At 41.2% G+C, this 20,551-nt stretch overlaps 1 protein-coding gene across 2 annotated transcripts; it reads right to left on the reverse strand.

The window, feature by feature from the left end:
* Nucleotides 1-1,072: 1,072 nt before the first annotated feature.
* On the reverse strand, nucleotides 1,073-19,683 carry hgfa (hepatocyte growth factor a). 2 transcript variants are annotated; one of them, XM_041029675.1, is made up of 18 exons: nucleotides 19,559-19,683; nucleotides 16,159-16,250; nucleotides 15,808-15,902; nucleotides 15,054-15,168; nucleotides 11,466-11,608; nucleotides 11,145-11,265; nucleotides 10,838-10,956; nucleotides 8,471-8,642; nucleotides 8,130-8,263; nucleotides 6,984-7,077; nucleotides 5,677-5,816; nucleotides 4,087-4,119; nucleotides 3,732-3,840; nucleotides 3,558-3,632; nucleotides 2,511-2,648; nucleotides 2,302-2,408; nucleotides 2,052-2,185; nucleotides 1,073-1,781 (listed from the first exon to the last, which is right to left on the reverse strand). In XM_041029675.1, exons 2-18 carry the CDS (start codon nucleotides 16,212-16,214, stop codon nucleotides 1,605-1,607), a joined length of 1,962 nt encoding a protein of 653 aa, XP_040885609.1. In that variant the 5' UTR covers nucleotides 16,215-16,250; nucleotides 19,559-19,683; the 3' UTR covers nucleotides 1,073-1,604. The 2 variants fall into 2 exon arrangements, with proteins under 2 accessions (XP_040885609.1, XP_040885608.1); XM_041029674.1 differs by having other exon boundaries at nucleotides 15,808-15,920; nucleotides 16,088-16,250; nucleotides 19,559-19,680.
* Between the last annotated feature and the right edge of the window lie 868 nt (nucleotides 19,684-20,551).

The raw sequence follows: 20,551 nt of genomic DNA on the forward strand, positions 1-20,551 counted from the left end.
CCTGTGGAGAACAACGCTAACTTAACATGAAGGAAACCCTAAATTTAAAAAGTTGTCCATGGCATGTTATGTTTCTGTGGCTTTAACCTGGGAGTCAAAACACACACCCAGTCATTATGGGCTCTTTAATTAATCTTATAATAAAAGAGACAAAAACCGAGTATCACATCAAAATTTGGATTTATCAGCAACGTTTTCTGCTAATTTAAAAAAACAATAAATATACCTAACTACTGCTCACAAGCTACCAGTCACTTTAAATATTAAACATAATCAGAGGCAGGATGAAGCCAATCTGATGTTATTAAGTGAACCAAAAATATTCCAGATCTATAAGACCTATAAAATCTTACAGCACGGCAGAAACATACTCAATAAATCTGCTGTTATGTACATAAGGAGTCACTTTCCATGAAATAAAAAAAGTATAAAATATCCTACTGACCACACAGCCCGCCAGGGGCCACAGTTCCCTCCAAACTGGAGACCAAATAACCATGTTATATTTGGCATGGCTCTTCTCTCTCTCATGCTTCAAATATTAGCATAAGATTTGGAGCAGTTTGCTCAGTCCTACTTAGACCCTCTCATGGGGAAACTAACAGTTACAGCTAACTGGGGAAAAGGTAGTCCAGCTACTGCGCACAATTAGCACTGACGGGTTTGCCAAGGCTGTTGCAGTTAGCTTTTCAAGCAGCAACAGTGTATTATATATATATATATATATATATATATATATATATATATATGTGTGTGTGTGTGTGTGTGTGTGTGTGTGTGTGTGTGTGTATGTTTATGTTTACGTACACGTACACACACACACACACACACACTTAGCCAATTACAGGTTTGGCTTTACAGACTGATTAGTTTGATTACTGTTTCTCGTATGTAATACTGAGTTTTATAATTAATAATAATTTTTATTTTTCAGTTTTTTGGATACTGTAATATTTGTGAGGTATCCTACAACTTAAGACCAAATTAGTATGTTTGTGGACATTATGGAACATCATTTCTGTCCATCCACATCAGTTGTGTTGGAGATAAAATGAAATGTTTTGCAGTTCAGCTCAATTAAAAAAAAAAAAAGGAAAGAAAAGAAAGAAAGAAATCCCAGTCACAGAAGGCTACCTTGGGTGGTATCCAACATGGATCTGGGCTCTGTCAAAATTCAAGTATATTCCAGGAGATAATACTGAGTCACAGGTGTCATTCTCATTGTCTTTGTTTGCATGGCTTCAAAAATTCTGAAAATGTCAAAAATACAATTGGTACGCTGTCCATGTGCCTGGGACGTTGTAAAACTGTTGTAAAAAAATGGTAGGTGGTCAAGGCTAACAGCCTGCATGTCTTCATTTGTAAAGTGGAGGAACGGGTGAGATTCCATTTTATTATTTCCAGTCTTCCATCACCAGTATCTGTCGTCTCGGTAAAATGACAAATTCAGCCACAAAATCCCAAAATGGCCGCTTTCCATAACGTGATTTTCCGAATTTCTCCCCCGTGGTCCAGGCTGGAGCGGTCTTGGAATTTTCTGGCCCCAAAGTTGCTCCTCTTCTCGCAGTCTGTGTGCATGGAGCTAATTTTCACACCATGATATTTTAGTTCCTCTCCAAACTGGGGTAAAGTTTGAACACTTTATAAATCCACTCTGAGTAGAAAGCAACATTAACAAAAAGTGCAGGCTGCGACGAGGCACATTTTGTCCTTTGAATGCTCACACCTATGATGACTTTGCGCTCATGTTCCTGGCAGACCAACGGACCGCCATTATCTTTCTACAAGAAGGGGGCAGAGAATGACACATCAGAGAGACAGCACAGTAATCCAAATGACAGAAAAATTGAATTTTAAAAGTTACAGTTTGTCAAGATAATACACAAACTTCAATTTTAGCCATTTTCATTGGGACTATTTCTTCAGTAGAAAGCAGTTCCAAAGAAAATTAGATATCTAGATGTTGCTATGGTAATTGTTATTTGGGTGAATGACCTCCTTAGTACTGTACATTCATGTTGTACTCATGTTTGTTGATTGGTGATCCTTACATCACATACACCTTCTCCTCTTTTGCCACCGGCACATACTCTGCTTTCCCCAGCGTCTCCTTTGATTTGTGAGCACATGTCATTGTTGACCATAGGCATGGTTACAGTGTTCAGTGCCTCATCATGTCCTGTATCTGAGCAGAGAACAATACACAAAACCAGTGAGTGTTAAAGGTTACACATTTCCATTTTGTTTGAATGATGGTTAAAATGGAATGCGAGGCGGAATATTGGTGAAAGGTGGCAGTACTTTTGGTTTCCCCCCATCCATACATGGTGCAGTTGCTGCCTTCGGTGATGTGACAGTCTTTTACTGGAAGATGAATAGTGGAGGCCCCCTCAGACACAGGCGCAGGACTAGAACAAACGTGACAGTCAATCAAATATAGTCTTATAAAACATAATGAATGCAGATGAATAAACCTAATATTAGGATCTTAAACATCAGTGGAAACTTACTCTGTTAGTTTCAGCATAACAAGGTTGGATCCTTCTGGGCCACAAATCAGACGAGAGATGCGTAGCCTCGGGTGGTTTGAGGACTCATTGAGGTGGCGCAGACCAACCTGCACACTGTAATCCCTGAGATCTGGAACACTGATGACCACAAGGACCAGTGTGAGGTTGAGACCTACAGTATTTGTGACTTGTAGAGTGGGCCGCCACTCTACAAAAGAATGATTTAACTGACCAGGGATTAAACTAATTTGATTAGGTCGAGTGAACCATAAAGGGAACCATAGAGAACACAGACTGTGCTTAGATCTACAGTGATCTTACTTTTAAACATAGCTAAGACTGTGCGGTAATCATGTGCTATTGTATTGCATGTGGTCAGTCCAACTGTTTGCAAAAAGTCTTCACATAGACAACAATTTTAAACACAAATTTCCAAGGAACATTTCAGTATCAATCAATGTACAAGTTATTCAAGAAAAACAAATATGATATTGGTCATTCAAGTATTAGAAGCATTTAAAAAAAAAAAAAAAATCAAAGCTCTTTTGGAAAAATGCAAGAAAAAAGGCAAAGTTCTTCAAACTGTGAGTCACTCCACTACATACACTGCACCTCAATGTATCAGCTGAAAGCTCCTGATGTACACCACATGTAATACTTACAGTACTGTACATTACTACAGAGATAGGAAGGTTTTCATTAAAGCCACCGCTGCAGATGACAGAGATACTATATGCACAGTATATAAGTGGCTCTGACAACTGCAGTTAAACAAATCTCTAGTCCAAACTATTTTGTTCCATATCTCAGGTCAGGCCTATGACCTGAGAGACGGTCCCAGTAAACAGGATCCAGCCTCCATCTTCACTTTAAACAATATAGAAAGATGCATTTCTGAGAGATATGTAAATGGTAGTAAGTAGTAAGTAGTAAGAGAGTAAATGGAAAAGGTAAATCAGAAAAGAATTCGGTTTAGGTAAGTCAGACACAGAAAAGGATAAGTTTCAGAAGTGGAACTACCAGGAGTATCAGAATGTGGAGTATTACCAGGAGGTGAAGCATTGTTGGTCCGTCAAAACCCAGTCTTCTCTGATCAGTGAGCCACCACACAAATGAACCGTCCTGAGAAAATGTAAGAAGATAGTTTTATTCATTACAGCGGGTAGCCTAGGAAGAGATAAAAGAGATTTTGTAAAAACACAAAGAAATAAAATGACTTACTCTCTTTGGATGCTTACAACCCAGCTGCCATCTGTACCTCGCACTTGATGTCCTCCAACTATTCTGGTATTTATATGCACGAAGCATGAAATCTTGGGTCTGGTAAGAGCTAAGTAAGGAGACATTTTTGATATTGTATCTTAGATGGATGTATTATTTGCATTTCAATGGGATTCAATGGGATTTAATATTAAAACTTCAAAGGACAACCATAAAATATGATTTGTTTAGTTAGGTAAATGACAACAGACGGATTTGATAAAAAGAGTTAAAGGAAAAGGGATGAGATTAGAGATAAGAAGAGGAGGAAGAGGGCTAGACTGGTAAAAGCCAGATAAGAAAAATTGGTACCCACTGTTTGGTTGAGGAGCCACTGTAGCTGATTCACCTGATAGAGGTAAAGAAAAGCACAACAGTGAGAGGAGACCCCACAGCAGCGGAAATAATTCAGACCTCTAACCATACATTGACACAAAAAGCATGAAACCTTATTAAAAAAGACACCTTTCTTTACTTTGCAAAGATTTCAACTCTGAATCTGAATTGTTGTTGGAGGCTATATCAGTTAGCAACCGCAGAAAATAAATTTGCTCAAGAACCTCAAAAACTTCATGGAAGACATGTTTTACATTACTGAAATTATTGAGCAGCCATTCAAAAGAGGCTCTTCAATGCAACCCGATTGAAACCAGCCAAAGAAAATGTTGGGTCCCGCTGTGTGAGTATGTGTTTTCTCAAATAAAAGGATGGCGGCAGAGACCTGCATCTGTTTGCTGTTTGAGCATCATGTATTCTTTGCCAATTGGACAAAACCACGGCTAACACATTACGTAAGCCACCAGCCGAGCTGCATAAAACAAAAGTTATGACTTTTTAGTTGGAATCGATAAAGGTTGCAAAGCTAAATCACTTGTGTTATTTCATTGTACTTTACCCATACAGCACTATCCCCTTCTATATACGAAATGCTAAAGCATGCTCTTTCAGAAGTGCTGTTTAGACAGTCAGACAGAAAGGATCGTGAAATACTTGCTTCTTTTTTCATTTACCAGTCTATACACATAGACAAGCAGCTGGGATCTGAGTGGCACAGCTCACACACTTGGCTATTTACTCTATGTATACCTGGGGGATTTTAGGAGTCAATGGGGCTGACACCAGAATAACTTAAGAGCGAACGTTTTCACAACGTAAATATAATTAAACATAGGGACACTTTATTTTGAATACTTAGAAGCATAAGAAGCATAATCAAGTGCTATTAGTTTCTTTTCAAGACTTTCTGCTGACTTACTTCAAATCTTGATATACCTTACCCTCTGTTTTTGAGCTTAATTGCATGTTGCAGACAAGCAGTCTTAATTTCTGAGGACATACAAGATGCACTCCGACAGCATGTAGGACACATGGACTATCCATCATGTGCCTACAACTGCATATTTAAAAGCAAGTGTATCATGAGCAAAGTGGTGAAAAGCTGCTTTCAGACGTCTGTATAGAGCCAATTTTTGGAATTTTCCAAAGCCAGCAATCCACACCTGCTTTCCGCAGCCATTAGCCAGGTGCCCATGAGTGGAAAAAAAATGCAGTGCTCCAAACACTTTGCTAAGTTCTTTTTTCCACATTCCTCACATTTCTTGTTTTAACCACTGCTTAAATGCATGCATGAATACTTTGAGGTGCTCAGAAATGTGACTAAAACAGGAATCCTGAACGAAAACACTGATTATGTTCTGTAGCCAGAAAGCGAATAATGTTAAACTGCTTCTTTAAGGGTCTGCTAAATAGATCACTACAAATTGTGCTGTACAACATGTGCATCATTTATAGCCCTTCTTCTACGGTGAACTAAGAGTATGCTAATATTTATGACTGACATAACACAGATGTATCTTCTGTTACAGAGATGGACATTAGAGGAGACAAGGTTATTTAAGCCACTCACAGTGCTTTAGTTTGCAGTAGTCCCAGGCCAAGCGGTTATTTGGGTTGGTGTAACACCAGGGGCCATGCTTGTCCCGGTCTGGATTCCGGCAGTAGTTCTTCTCCAGCCCTACATGGGATTCTGTAGAGTGAGAATCCCCACTGTAAAACACACAAATACAGATTCTCATATTCCATTTGTTATTTTGCACACAGTGTACCAGAACTAACACCGGGCCATGTCTCATTAAGATTCATACACACTCTCACACTCTGAAAACACATGAGAATGTGCATACATGGAGTCACACATACACACAGTTATACACATACAGTACATAGACACTGTAAGTAACCTTGGTATGCCTGGAAAGTCTGACTCTGGCTTTCCTATAGTGTAATGAATCCTCTGCATTCGCTGCACTGAGCCCGTAGAAGGAAACGCAGAGTTTTGTGAAGAGTGCTCATGGGAGTATGAAAGTATGCACTCTAAGCATTCAGCAGGGATCAGACCAGTAGGAGCCACATCCTCCATATAACAATTTGGTTGTGCTCCCGATTTGTAGGAATTCTCATCTAATCGTGTGTCTTTTTGCAGCGTTCCACTTGGCTCTACGAGACCTAAACATAATCTTCTAAGATATCAAAAATATCCCTGAAAAGCCGTTACTATGTAGAAATAATGCTAAGCGATAGACAACAATTTGTCAGGAGGTGAAGATAATTCCACTTCCCAGGAGAATGTTAAACAAGCTGTAGTTCTCAGCAGTTTTTCCTGGGGTGACCCTTAACCTTGAGCAGGGTAGACTCGCTGGCAGCAGTCTACGCGAGGGAGCTGATTGGCTTTGATCTGCTTTCCTCAGAAAGCACTTCCTGGGGTCAGGGGTCAGCTCTGGAACATGTCCATCTGTCTGTGCCATTTTGGCTTTTAAAATTCCTATAAATTAAGTAATTCCAACAGCCTGACTTCAGCATGAAGCCACAACCCTGTAGTGGGCAACCTCTCCGTCAGGATGGGTCACTTGGAGAGCACTCCAGGGTCTCCTCTCGTCAGTTAGATGAATAATAATTGGGCCTCATATTGACCCCTGAGGAACCCCTGATTTCCTCTCACTATTTGTTTTCACTGCTTAGCTTCATTCATATGAAAGGGATTTTCACATGGAAACGGGAGCTAAGTTGTCAACAAACACTCATCAACTGAGCTGAAAAGAATGTCAGCCTCTCTAGGAAATATTTCCAGTGTTTCTTAGCACAGCAGAAGCGTGACTGGGAGTTAGCAGGAGGAGCAACGCAACAAATTATATGCAGAATAAATGAGTTTGTTACCTGTTTATGTGATGTGACCAGTCTGCACAGGGAATCCCAGAACGAGTTATGGATAAAGTGCCCCGGTATGTCTCTCCGTTGTCTTCGTAACACTCTGAGGAAAAGCAGGATACATTTATTTTAGACCACCTTGTTAAATATTCTCAGGAATGCATACAATTACTGAGCCCAGCAGTTTCACCTAAACGCAATCCGTGAGTGGGCATACTCACAAATACACCCTCATGCATGTGCAGAGACAAAGAAGGGATTTTGGTATACGCTTCTCTTTGTGGTCTGTATCAATTTAATGTCAAGGGCCCCTGTGTAGCTGGTGGTTCTCAAATGTAATAGAAAATTTAAACCTTACTATGCCTTTTCTTAAACAGAATCAGAGGAGAGCTTATAGCAACTAAGTGACTGGTCGCTTTTTGACATGTGTGGTCTTCTGAAATATAAAGCAGAGAAACATGGGAAATGACAGCGAACACTGTTGCCAAAGTCTGGTGTTTTTGTTCTTCCATGAAATGGAATTCATTGGGCAGCACACTGCCAAGTGGCCCAGTCCTACGGGAGCAATATGGAAAGTGTCTGTGTAATTCCACTTTGCTAAAACATGACATGTCTTTTCAAGCATCTGTAGCTCAGCATTTCAATCAAATTGTTCAAGAAATAACTTACATAGTAATTTACAAAATCCTTGCCATTCTTTTGAAGTTTGTCGCCTTTGAAAAGGCTTTGGTGGTCTTACAGGAACAGTTTGACATCTTGGGAAATACACATTTTCTGTCTTTCTGAGACTTAAATGCAAAGATTAATTAATACCAAACTCATATCTGAATGGTAAATATGAAGCCAGTGCCAGCAGCTGTTTAGTTTAGCTTAGCTTTGCATAAACAAGGGGAAACAGCTTGCCTGACTCTGTCCAATGGTAAAAAAAAAAAAAGTCTGCCTACTAGCATCTCTAAAGTTCATTATTAATATGTTTAATCTGTACAAAAACAGAAATGCAAAAACAACAACAACAAACACTGCTGTCTCTAGCTACATATATAGTGTACAGATATGACAATATTTTCACATAACCATTGGCAAGAAAACATGTATATTTCCCAAATATATTTCAAACTGCTCCTTTAAAATTGAAGCTGTACTTTTTTTTTTTACCTATTTTTTGTGTGGCCTCAGAATCACACCTGGGGATGTGGGTGCAGTTGGCTATCCTCTGATTAGGGTCTGTAGTGAAGCACCATGGGTAATCTGCACCATCAGGGTTACGGCAGTAGTTCTCTCTGAGGTCTCTGTGACACACGCACAAACTGCAATTTAAATGATGGTGCTGATGGCTGTATTTTTACAGCAAAGCCAGCAATTTTTACTTTCACTTTTATCCCTTTTCCTCTTGGCATTTCAACAGTCAAATGCACAAAATGAACAAATCACCTCCTTGACGCCACAGAGAGAACTGAATCCAAACTGTCAGGAGCCATGAAACAAGCATTACTCACTTGCATTTGAAGTTCTGAGGAAGAAATGAGTGGTTATGGGGGAACTGAGAGTCCCAGCGCTGACACGTCACACCCTCAGGAGTGACATTCATTGTGCCTCGGTAATCTGTGCCCTCTCCCTGGACACAGGATGTTGTTACATTGACATCTGTGTCCTCACCGGAGTCCGACTCTAGGAAAGAAAGAAAAATAAACTGTAGTCGTGAGTTTTAGGATGAGAAAGGAGGCAAAGAAAAATTTTGCTAAAGAGAGTGAAACACAAAAGCTGAAGGCAGGAAGGAGGAAGGGAGAGAAGGAGGGAGATATTAATCCCCAGAAGAATGTGTCATGTTTAACCTAGAGACAGATGATCAAAAACAGTAGCACCCCCCCTCGTCTCAACTGCGATAGGAAACTTTCTGTGTATTCATAACACTGGTGCCCCACATTCTTGCACGCAGGGACATCCACAACAATATGGAGTTATTTAACTTGCTGACGGAGCACAATGTCACAGGCTGCTGTAAGAAAAACCTGCAGCATGATCATATTTGTGAATCCATCTTTGCCTCATCACTAAACATAAAAAATTCTGGTTTCTGGTGAATGTGTCCATTGCAGCCCAACCAAAGATATCACATCAAACCCGGCCTGGCTGGGGCAACTTTATCCACCGGAAAACTATTTCAAACATCTTCAGATGGAATTCTGCTTTTCAGCAGAGCAGGAATAGCAGTACACAGGGAGCGACTTCTCCCCTCCGGATTTCTGTCTCTGTTTCTTTAGCCTTTGACAAATGAGATTGGAGAAGATGGAGGAGGAAAGGGAATGTTTTGAGGCAGAAACGAGAAGGCGGGTGGAAAAGAGGGATTCTTTGGCTTGATGTAATGCATGCCAGTGTCTGTGTGCACCGCGTAGTACAGGTCAGTGGTTTTTATCTTTCTTAGGGCAGGCATTGAGGGATGCACACATCTGGACAAATGGAGATCCTCCGCCCTGGCTGTAAATCATAACATGTACTGTAAAGTACATGTGTGTATGTGTCCGACAGAGACAAAGAGAGATGCTCTGTGTGTTTGTGGGTGAGCATGTGGGGAGATTTCAATGTGCTTTCCAAAAAAATAAAAATAAAAGAACAAATTCTCCAAAGGTGTGACCTCTTTTTGGCGTCAGTTCTTTTTCATTTACCTCTGTCTTTTATAGTATGTATGAAGGCAAAAGTTATCTACACTACTACTCTGTCAGACTCTGTGATATGAGTCAAGTGAAGTTACATTATTTTTGCCCTTATTACCCTCTAAAATTTTCACATATAAAATACATTAGGGGTTCAACTAGTGATCATTTTCATTATTCATTAATCTGTAGATTTCTGACAATTGACTGGTCCTTTGAGCAGTAATCTTCTAATCGGTGACTAATTAAAGGAAAAGCCAACATTTCTTAGCAAGGTGATGGGCTACCACAAGCCTCGAGAACAGCTTCACGGCTCCTCCACATTGATTAAACAAGTCTCTGAACTCTGCTTACAGGATCAAACACCATTCTGCCAAAAGATAATCCATCATTTGATGTTTTGATGATAGGGTGGACATGTCAGTCCAAAATCTCCCAGAAGTTTTCAGTTGGGTTTTCATGCTCATCACACTACTCACTGCTCTAAACTGAAGCATCTGCATTTGTTTTGTTCTTGACACATTAATTCAGGTTTTTCCTTTAATTGGTCCCTTGTCTATATAAGTCATGATTTTAAAAACCATGTTCGCACCACTAAAGTGACTGTTAGACCTTCTAATGGTTATGTGAGGCATCTCAGTATAGTAGCCTCTATTGTAATCCTCCACTTCATAGCCCTTTGTCATCAGTGAGTGGTCTCAGTAAAACACTTCTGGCTCTCTGAAGTCAGACTCTCCAATTTGCAAACAACCTATTTACTCTCCCTTGTTGAGGTAGAAGGATCTGAAGCTAATCACCACATGAAACACCCAACCGGGTAAACAAAAGTCTTCTGAGACTCTGCAGGAGAGAGGGGGAGCTTTTTTACTCAGCTGACCACAAGAACCCCAAAACCACAAAAGTCCTGGATGTAACAAACCCCCTGGCACACTCAAACCACTTGCTGGTAGTGCTAAAACCACCATCTGGTCCAAAAACCAAACAAGGCATCCTCAATGGGAGTTCCACTTTAGATGCTATGTCCACTACAATGGTTTCAAAACTGTGTGATAAGGTTGTGAGGGTGACACTGACATTGACATTAAGAAAAATGAGCAACATGAGTCATAAATCAAAGTATAACAGTAATTTAGCCTTCCGCTGATTTGCTGAAGACTTTGTCCACAAGGCCCAAGCCCCAGATTTTAGTATATACAGTACATGGGCTCGTACCACACACAGTGATGTTGCAGTACTCCCATGGAGTTTTGGGATCCATGGTGTAGCACCAGGGACGGAGACGATTATCCGGGTTACGGCAGTAGTTGTCTTTTAAATCTTTGTCTCGATACCTGAGAGAGGAAACAGAGGGGATACAGAGAGGAAAGAAAAAATTAGGAGGGAGAGAAATAAGTCATAACAACTGGTGAGGTCTACCTCCCCCGAGTATCAGCGTCATTTATTTAAGCATCTGTCATGGGTGTGTACTGGTGTTGTCCGTGAGAAAGGTTAGTATGTGATTATCGGCTTTGCAGCTTACTTTTTGGGCTGGAAGTGGTGTTTGTGAGGCCTTGTTGAGTCCCATCGCTGGCACTCCTTGCCGCTCTCTGTATGGTCCATTTTGCCTCGGTAATCCTCCCCATTACACACCATACAGACATCTGTCAACAAAGAAACATTTATATAAACTTTCCTTTCGCTGGAAGTGAATGCAAATAAAAGTTATGACTTTCAGAAAGAAAGAAGCACAAACATTCATTAAATCATCTCAGTCACTTGTCAGTTTTTGCTTTCTAACATGAACCTAAGTTATTCTGGCTGAATCTCATTGTCCAGCGATGATATTCTGGGAGGGTCTTACCCTCTGAACACTGTGGTATGCCACACTCCTCTGCTCGTACGTTGGGGTCAGTGGTGTAGCACCACGGACCACCAGGATCGTTGTTGGGATTGCGACAGAAGTTCTCCCTCAGGTCTTGTGTCGGGTACCTATCAGGATAAAACCTACACGGGAGTAGACAGACGTTATTAAAAGTGTTAACTGATACTGTGAGCTGAATAAATAAATTTTAGGGAGTACTCGCACACTTGGCTGCTCTAGTAGTATATACAGTATCATACTTTCCTGCTACTACTCTCAGTAACAAGCCAAATAAATTCAGAGGGCACTTACATTAATATGTAAGCTTCTTTCTGAGAAGTGTGGTGCCTACAATGTGACCAGGTTACAGTTTAATGCAAAGTAAGTTACCAATATGTCTCTCTTCTCCAGGTTTGCACCTTCTGCATGATCGCCTTACTGATTGCTACTATATCCCAGCTCCCTCATGTGTGAAGCAGCCAGACTCTGTCACAGGACAATGACCACCAACAGCACAGAACAATGCCACGAACCACTTGGAGCAGCCCAAGCGGGTCATTTATTGGCAGCCTTTGAACACGTTTAAACCTAATCCCTCTCTGTCAACTGCTACATCACATCAATGTGAACAAGCGACTGTAAGGCTGTAAGAAAAAGAACCTGGCTAAAGCAAACATATGGGATGCAGCAAAGGGGAGCGGCATGGGATCCCCGTACTAAATGGACAGTGTGTGAAATTCATCTTCTGTCAGGGCGGGATGATGAAAAGCTGGCATGTCAGCACCCCCTGATCCATGCCGACCACATTCCCCCTCCCACCCAGGGAGAGAGAGAGAGAGAGAGAGAGAGAGAGAGAGAGAGAGAGAGAGAGAGAGAGAGAGAGAGAGAGAGAGGAAGAGGACAAATTTTGGGGATGGGGAAGGGTGAAAAGAAACAAGTGAAGTGACAGACTTAAGTACTTAACAAAAGAAAAAGTGAGCAGAATGGAGTGAGCAAAAAGGTGGGAGCTCAGTGTGACTGACGTAGTAAAAAGAAAAAACATGTGCAGGAAAGGAAAAAAAGACAAGCAAAAAGAGGCAGAGCCCACCCTCCCTTCAGCAGCTTGTCTGAACATTCTACCCCAGGCAATGACTCTTTTCTTGGGAGAGTCTGCTCTGCTCTCCCCTCCGTGCCCTGGGGCTTACGCAAGGATTCTACACTAATGCACCACATCATTCAACTCAGAAGTAGAAGAAATCTCAGGCATCTAACTTAGCCAATAAGAGAGAGAATGCAAAGGGGAAGGAGGGGGAGGCTCTTCTGACCATATAGTAATACCTACAAGTGTCAAAATACAACAGGGTTAAGTCAAACACCAACATTTCACTTAGCATTTAACTAAAACAAAACACTTGCTCCCCTCCAAAGCAGCACTCTGCCAAGTGCCAAAACTCACATCTGTTGTGTGTAACTCACGAGCTCAATATATTTCTATCATACTACAGTATCCTTAATTTATAAATGGAATTACAAGGTTCCTCACGTTGCAAAAAAGGCTGCATCTGGTGAGAGTCCGTAAAAGGCCGTGGCATGGGAGCAAGTTAACCATAATGATGTTGTGCTAACAGATGTTGGCCAGTTATTCATCTCCTTGCCAAAGTCTGTTCCCATCGGAGCGCAGGCAGACAGTATGCACACATGCTTCGCTCTCCGGGCTGGCTAAACATATTGGCTAGATTTTGGATATCACTAAAGATGAAATCTAGACCTGAAGTAACTGCTCCAAAATGTCTAGCAACGTGCACCTGGTGACTGCGGAACAAACACGGCCATGCTTCAGTGGTGCAGCATCCAATGGAATGAAGTATTCAGAGATTAAAGCAAGCAAGCTTTAATGATTTTTTGAATCTGAAGGATTTTTGGAACAAGGGAAATTTCACTTTCTTGCTGAGAGTTAGACAAGAAGATCGACAGCACTTTAATATTTTTCTGTTAAACAATGCAGCTAGAGAAAACACAGCAGACAGTTAGCTCAGATTAGTTTAGTTTAACTTAGCTCAGTGTGATGGCCAGATTAGATGAGCCATTCTTTCTGCTAAGATAAACTAACTTGCTTTTGGTGGAAGCTTCAAACTTAGCTTACAGACATGAGAGTCGTTCTCTTCTAACTCTTGGCAGGAAAGTGATTAAGTGTTTTTCTCAAAATGTCTCAAAACTTTTTCTTTAAGAAAAACATTACATCCGAGCAGCAGGGGTGTGTTTCCGTGGCTAAGCACACTAACTGACCTCCCAGTGGAAATGTGTGGTAAAATGAATTAATGTCTGGAAATAAATAAATGACTGTGATGTTATCTATTATTATTATTAATATGAATAGATATGTTCCATTTCATTCCTTTCTGCACGCTTGGCTGGGCAACAATACACACTTCTTTCAGAGCTTTGGCTAAAACACTAAATATAGACAACAGGTGGAAGTCCCATTCCAGGAAGGGAACCTCCTGAGAAATCACCCCTGCCCCACGGTGATTGGTCAAGCATGAAAATAATAGTTACCTGAAACTCAAATGGTGCGTGGTTCATTATGGTGGTAATTCTCACACAGCGGGATAGTCCCATGTTAGGTAACCTCACAGTGGCACTAAATCTCCCTTAAGTAAAACTCCCTTTGACCCTTTGAAAGTTTAAAGTTGTTGACAAGCCAGGGAGATGTTGTCGGACGCTACATTTGCCATGCAGGAAGGAGACTGAAACCGTTTGTCAAATAAACAATGACAAAGGGCTCCTAATGTGAAGAACTGCTTCTGGAAAGGGAAGGGAGGATTGGAGGGACTTCAGGAAGGGAGAGGAGAGAAGAAGACAGGACAGGACGGGGAGCAACACTGCAGCGTGTTTTAATTGTGGGAGATCACTGAACTTGTATTTTCTCTCAGCACGTCTGTGGCTTTGTGAGCTCAGCTGGACAACAGACAGAACATGACTTCAGTCCATAAATCTCTCGCTTTCTTTCTTTCATTCTACCTCCCCTCTGTACTTCTTCAAACTCTTATTACTCTGTCTCTCAACCCCCCTCCCCATCGCAGTTAAAATATCTTGTAACTAATGAGCACCACTAATGAGATGCTGGCACAGAACCATCTTTGCAAAGTCACTGATCTTGCCTCTCTCTTGTGGCAGTGAAAAAAAAAAATGTCTCTGGGATACACCTGATGGCCCACAGCGTAGCAAATAAACAGCCTCACTGGGGAGGACATCCCTGCATGTGTCGAAAGAAATCTGACTTAACTCTGGATAAATGCTCAGCCGTCTCAGAGCCTCCACCTTCCCTTAACCCCAGAGGCGCAAGGGGATGATGTGAACATCCGTAAATCGCCTGCCAGGGTCTGTTCAATATCAGACACAGAGAAATAGAGACGGAGCATCCAGGAAGGTGGTGGAAACCTAAAGATTAGAGATGCTGACTTTGACGGCTGCAGGAATGTGGCCAGGGGAAATGAATAATTAACACCTTCTCCTCCCTAAAAACAACCATTGGTGTGCAGCCCTCATCAACAGTCCCATATTTCCACATAAAAGTGCACTTTTTAGTTAAAGAGGAAGAGGACTCACGTGTGCTCATTGATGTTATTATCTGACCAAGCTTGGCAAGTGATGTTTGACTTTGTCCAAGACCTCCTCCCTCTGTAGTTGTCCTTGGTGCCGATGATACACTCCCTTATATAATCTAAGAAAGGGCAAAGGCATAAAAAGTATTTGAAAACATCCATTCATGTTTTCACTTTGATACAAACTGTCCTGTGTACTCTTTGTGCGCCAATTTATACAGTGTTTCAGTGATTAAAGGTTGATTTGCTCTCGCTGCCTTGACCACCTGGAATATATTTTCCCATGTATGGTCAATAAGACTTTTTACAGCATGCGTGTTAGTATGTCCCAGCCTGTGTGTTATTCCCAAAACAGACAACTCCCTGAAGTTCATTAAATGTCACCGGGGGGAGTTTCCGTAAATTTTGCAGTAAATTCTAAAGTGCTAGATTCCACAGCCTGCGCTTGAGAAAGCCTTTGCGCTCCGACTGTAAACAATGACTTTTTTTGTTTACACTCCACTTAAGTCTTCTACATGTTTATACGTGCGACTAACCCCACCGGAGTAATTAAACAGCAAGGGGGTGAAGGGGGTTGCTTTTATTGTGTCAACAGAAAAACCAAAGGCCTTAAAAATCGAGCCAGTAAGAAGTACAACCTGCAATCATCAACAAACAATTTGCCTGTGTAAATCCCTCGCTGGACATGCACGTTCTCATGAGAAAAACACCCGAGTGAAACTTTGACAGACTTGGCCTCTGAAAATTATGACATTCACCTTTTTTTTCATACAAAGTAAAGTTGACGTTGGCCTGCTTCTTCACACCATGGGTGAACCGGTCAAAGGGAAGCAAGTGGCATTTCCTGTTGTGCCTTTGAAAGTTGAAAGCCCTGTAGGAACACACGGGAAGTAGTTGAGAGATGACCAAATGATAAACAACAAAAATATGTAAATACTGTGTCTATACAGCAAGAGAGGAGGAGTGAGAGGAGCATGGCAGCAAAAAAAAACATTATGCTGGGCTTCAGAGACAGAGAAAGAAAATGTACTAACTCACCTGCAGTTAAAGTTTTTCTTGACCTTCTTACACTTTCGGGCACAACTTTCCTGTGATTGGTTCTTTCGTACCAAAGGGGGCTGAGGACAGTCTGTGCAAACCAGCATGTGGCTCTCAGTCTTCTCATACCTCTGTAATGACTGACGAGTCCTTCTACAGCATCCTGCAAGAACATAAGAACACAAACATAAGAACACCCATGTTAAAGTATGACTTGGATTTTTGTGAAAGCTCTGAGTTTTCCAACTTAATGTTGGAAAACATTACTCAAATGGCCACAAATGTTTCCCTGCTGCTGTCAAGGCCCTGAGGATGAAGACAAACTCGTCAAAGCAGTGAGAATATTTCCTTTTTCAAGTGCAGTTTTGCTTCATGCTCCGCGTTTGCTGGCATGTTAGCATCTACCCTGCTGAATCATGCTACAGCAACTTCTCAAACCTCCACTGCTCTGCAGCTCTTGGGAGACGTTTCCTTTAGATCCTGCTTCAGCTGTACTGGCCAAATGGAGGTAGCAGACTGGTTTATGTGTCAGAAAACGTAGTATGAAGTGTGTCCAGGATCAAAGCCCAGCTCAAAATGCCCCCTGGCACTTCATGCTCCAAACCAGGGTAGATGCCTGAGAAATGCAGAGTGGGTGCTGAACCGTGAAGACAGCCAAGAGAACAGAATGATGTCCATCCAACAGGCGGATGTGCTCCAGTGCTGCAGTTGGAGGTTTGATGCTAGAGAAAACCTATCTCATATTTTACTGCTTTCAAAAAGAGCCAAAACTCAGCCTTTTTTCAACAGTTTTACTACTCCGTGGTATTTGTTCTCCTACAGTTTTATGTTTTTGTTGATAAATTTAATGGCTAGCTGTGATTCCAACAGAAACCCACTGCAATAACTTGCATTCACGACTCCATAACAGTCTAATTAGAATCCCTGCTGTTTAACCGCAGTGACATTTAGTTTCTTTCTTTTTCATTTTGAGCAACAAGGGTGACATTTATTTTTTTTCCGGAACAAAACAAGATGCAATCAGAATGACTGTTTCCCGGGAAAGCTTTAACGTCACTCATCATTTTTACTAACTTATAAAGTTTTATGTATGAGTTTTATGTATGATCTCTGAGCTGTTGGCATCCAAAGCATATGAAAAACATATACAGTCTTTGTGGAAAAAAACTGTCAAAGGTGCAAAAGGACATATTATAATTTATTCTAGTTTAATTTATTGGCCTTTGTTGAGAGCCATTTCTTTGGAGGAAGTACATCAAAAGAGAATTATATCATTGCAAAGACATAGCATAATGTATAAGAAATCCAAGTGAGTTCAAAAGCAGGACAAAACCATATTTTAAGTACAAATCCTTTGTGAAACAAATCATTCATTTTTACCTACTGGAAAAATTTAAGAGCCCATCCTTCAGCAGAATGGAGCTTTTCTGTAAATGCTGTTTCTAAGGGCTACAGCAAGATCTTCAGATGCATTATGTGTTTAGTTACAATAGTTTTCCGTTTATAATTAGGGGCAAGTGCGATATAAATCACACAGGAAAATCTCATGCTACTGAGTTACAGCAATAGACTCCTGTGCCAAGATCCGACACAAGACGTTGTGTGTGTACTTAAGATATTGTAAACTGTGGAGCGTTTAGAGGCTCCTCGTGGTTGAAAATGGTTTTTGGGGAGGACGTGTTATTAATGTTTGGGCTCCACTGGACCACATCTGGCACTCATCACAGTGTTGTTCCAGCCCTGATGTCTGGCCAGGCTGCTCAATTAGATTTCACTTAGTCTCTTCCTCTCCTTGCAGTCAGACTGCTGCTATCTCCAAATCCCAAACCTTTGCTGAAGTTGGAGATTATAATAAAAGGTGCTCAGTGGGCGAGTATGAGATCGATGACATTTAATGAGAGGAGGCAGCAATAGCTTAGAGGAACAGGTTTGAGTATGCAGTTTTGCTGGAAAATGTAGACAGGAAAGGTGAATAACCAACACTCTGAGCTTCCTCGGACTCTTCCACTTTGGCGCTCTTAAGCCAACAACTGAAGTGTCAGCTGGATAAGTATTTTAGCCTAGCTTTCTTGGGTCCATCCAAAAAAGCAATATTAATAATCACAAAATTGATAAATTTTAATGCAATGAAGAGGAAATGTATTTAATGAAGAGCAGGAAAGTAGCAGGTTAAAGGTGTGCCTCTGGGAATTAAGCAGACATTACATCTGCTTCAGAGAGCGCAAAATGTGGAACTGGGCTCAGCAGCCAGATGTTACAAAGCCCCCCCCCCACACGCACACAGTCTAAAACACACTTACATCCACACACACACACACACACACACACACAGACAGACACACGCACACCCCTTTTCTATCTCTCTACCGGGACGCACGCACGAATACCACAGTCCAGGCGCGCGTTTTACTTTCCCCAACTCCAGGAGGGCGGTCAGAGGTCAGGGTCGGCACCCCTGGAGGTGGTAACTATGGATTCAGTGCTTTCCTCAGTGACATGTCAGCGGGGCGGATGTGTGTGTGCCGGGGACCGCCACCAGATAGTCCGCGCTTCATACAGAAGCGCCACCGAGCTCGATGATCGCGCGTACGCCCCGAGCTCTGCTGCAACGTTACAAGACATGTTCTGCATCCTCTGAGCAGCTGGCGCCAGTCCAGCAGATGCAGGAGTGTCTATTACTGAATCGACCATGACCTACATAAAAAAGTTTAATGACAAAGCAGTAACATCAGCAGATGTACTTCAAAACCAAGCGCTCTGGCACGGGTTTGTACCTTTAGGCAGCTGGAGGAGCGCGGTGCTCCTCCTTTCTACTTATTGAATCTTATTTCACAAAGCAAATTAAATGGCATAAATTAGACTCCTCTTCGTGTCCAGTTGATTATTGGTTATTAGACCTGAAGGCACCCTGAAATAAAGGAACCCCCAGGAACATCAATGGGTTTTTAAAGTGAGGGGCAGTTTTATTATAATTATTTCATTTAAAGTTTCAGTGTATACAGCGGTTGTTAAAAGTTTGCTAACTCCCTGATCTTCATAAATAGCCTCGAGCAGGTTCATTTCACAATTGCCACAGCAAACAGGGAGCGGAATCAGTGCAAGACAGGACCTGTGTTCAAGTTCATTCAGCGCCACTCACTTTCAGTCTGTAATTAAAAGCTGATTATGTTAACAAAATAACATAAATACACTTGTATTGTAAGCTGCTTTAAACCAAATCCTGACTGACAAAATCCAATTAGAAATATAACAAATAAGAGCGTTGTTCTTCCCCCCCACTTTTCTAACTTATTTCGTTTTATTCTTTTATTATTCTTCAGTGTAATTCTCCTGACTTTCTCACTTCACTGCGCAGATAATATGCAAAAAAATGAAATGTTAGATTTTAGAATGACACTAACATTAGGTTTATCACAGCACACAATGCTCATGCACATACTCAACATCTTCTAAAAGCTCTTCATGTCTTACCTGTGTCCAATATAGTGACCACAACACACACCAAAGCGTGGTAAATCCATACGTTTGTCCTCATGGTTGGGAACTTTGGGAGCAGGTTAGAATCCGGATTGAGTGAGCGACAGACTCGGTGGTTGTATGAAGTCCAGAGAGACTGATGACCAGAACAAGACTCGCCTTCCTCACACAGATGCCACTTTTCCAAGAAACCACACGTCCTCGGTTCAACCCCCTTTTCCTCGAGTTTGTGCTCCTCTCTATCAGTTTCTCTCCTCACTGGTGTCAAGTCCTGCAGAATAAATTGTACAACTTCCGGTTATTTTATTCCAAAATAAAATCGGATCCAAATAAAATTCCTTAAGTTGTGATTTTTTTTTCTCACATATTAGTCAGGAAATACCAACCAATCCAAAGAACAAAACTAACAATTAATTAAACCTACAAACAAATATGATCCATGCAGACAAATTCTAATGTAGCTTATTTCACTACCATAGACCAACAGTTCTCATCCTAAAAAGTGAAAGTATGTATTAAGCCACATATAAAAAGAGTCCCAAACAATACACAGTTGTCTTTTTCTTAAAATCTACAGTGCCCAGCTGTTTTAGATAATAACTGACCCCCCCCCCCCCCCCCCCCCCCCCCCACCACACACACTTTTTTTTCAAGTTAAATCATAAGTTTGTGACCAGTATTTAAAGATTTTCCATCTTCTTACACCAGCCTTATTTGTTTAAGGGTATTGAAAGCTATTCTGTAGTAGCTTGCATACCTAATGCAATTATAATATCAAAATATCAAAAGCATCAAAAGCATTTAAGCATATTTCTATAAGAATGTAGCGTTACGTAAGATTATATTAATCAAACCAGTCAGCCAGAATAAGCCAACAGAGACAGAAAAATGGTTTAGTTGTTCTGTGTGATTTTTCCCTTTTATTTTGAAAGTAACAGTGCTCCTTTAGCAGTCATATGGTTTTCTGGCTTAATACACTGGTTTGGA

Source organism: Toxotes jaculatrix, chromosome 22, assembly GCF_017976425.1.
Source record: "Toxotes jaculatrix isolate fToxJac2 chromosome 22, fToxJac2.pri, whole genome shotgun sequence".
Classification (NCBI taxonomy): Eukaryota; Metazoa; Chordata; class Actinopteri; family Toxotidae; genus Toxotes; species Toxotes jaculatrix.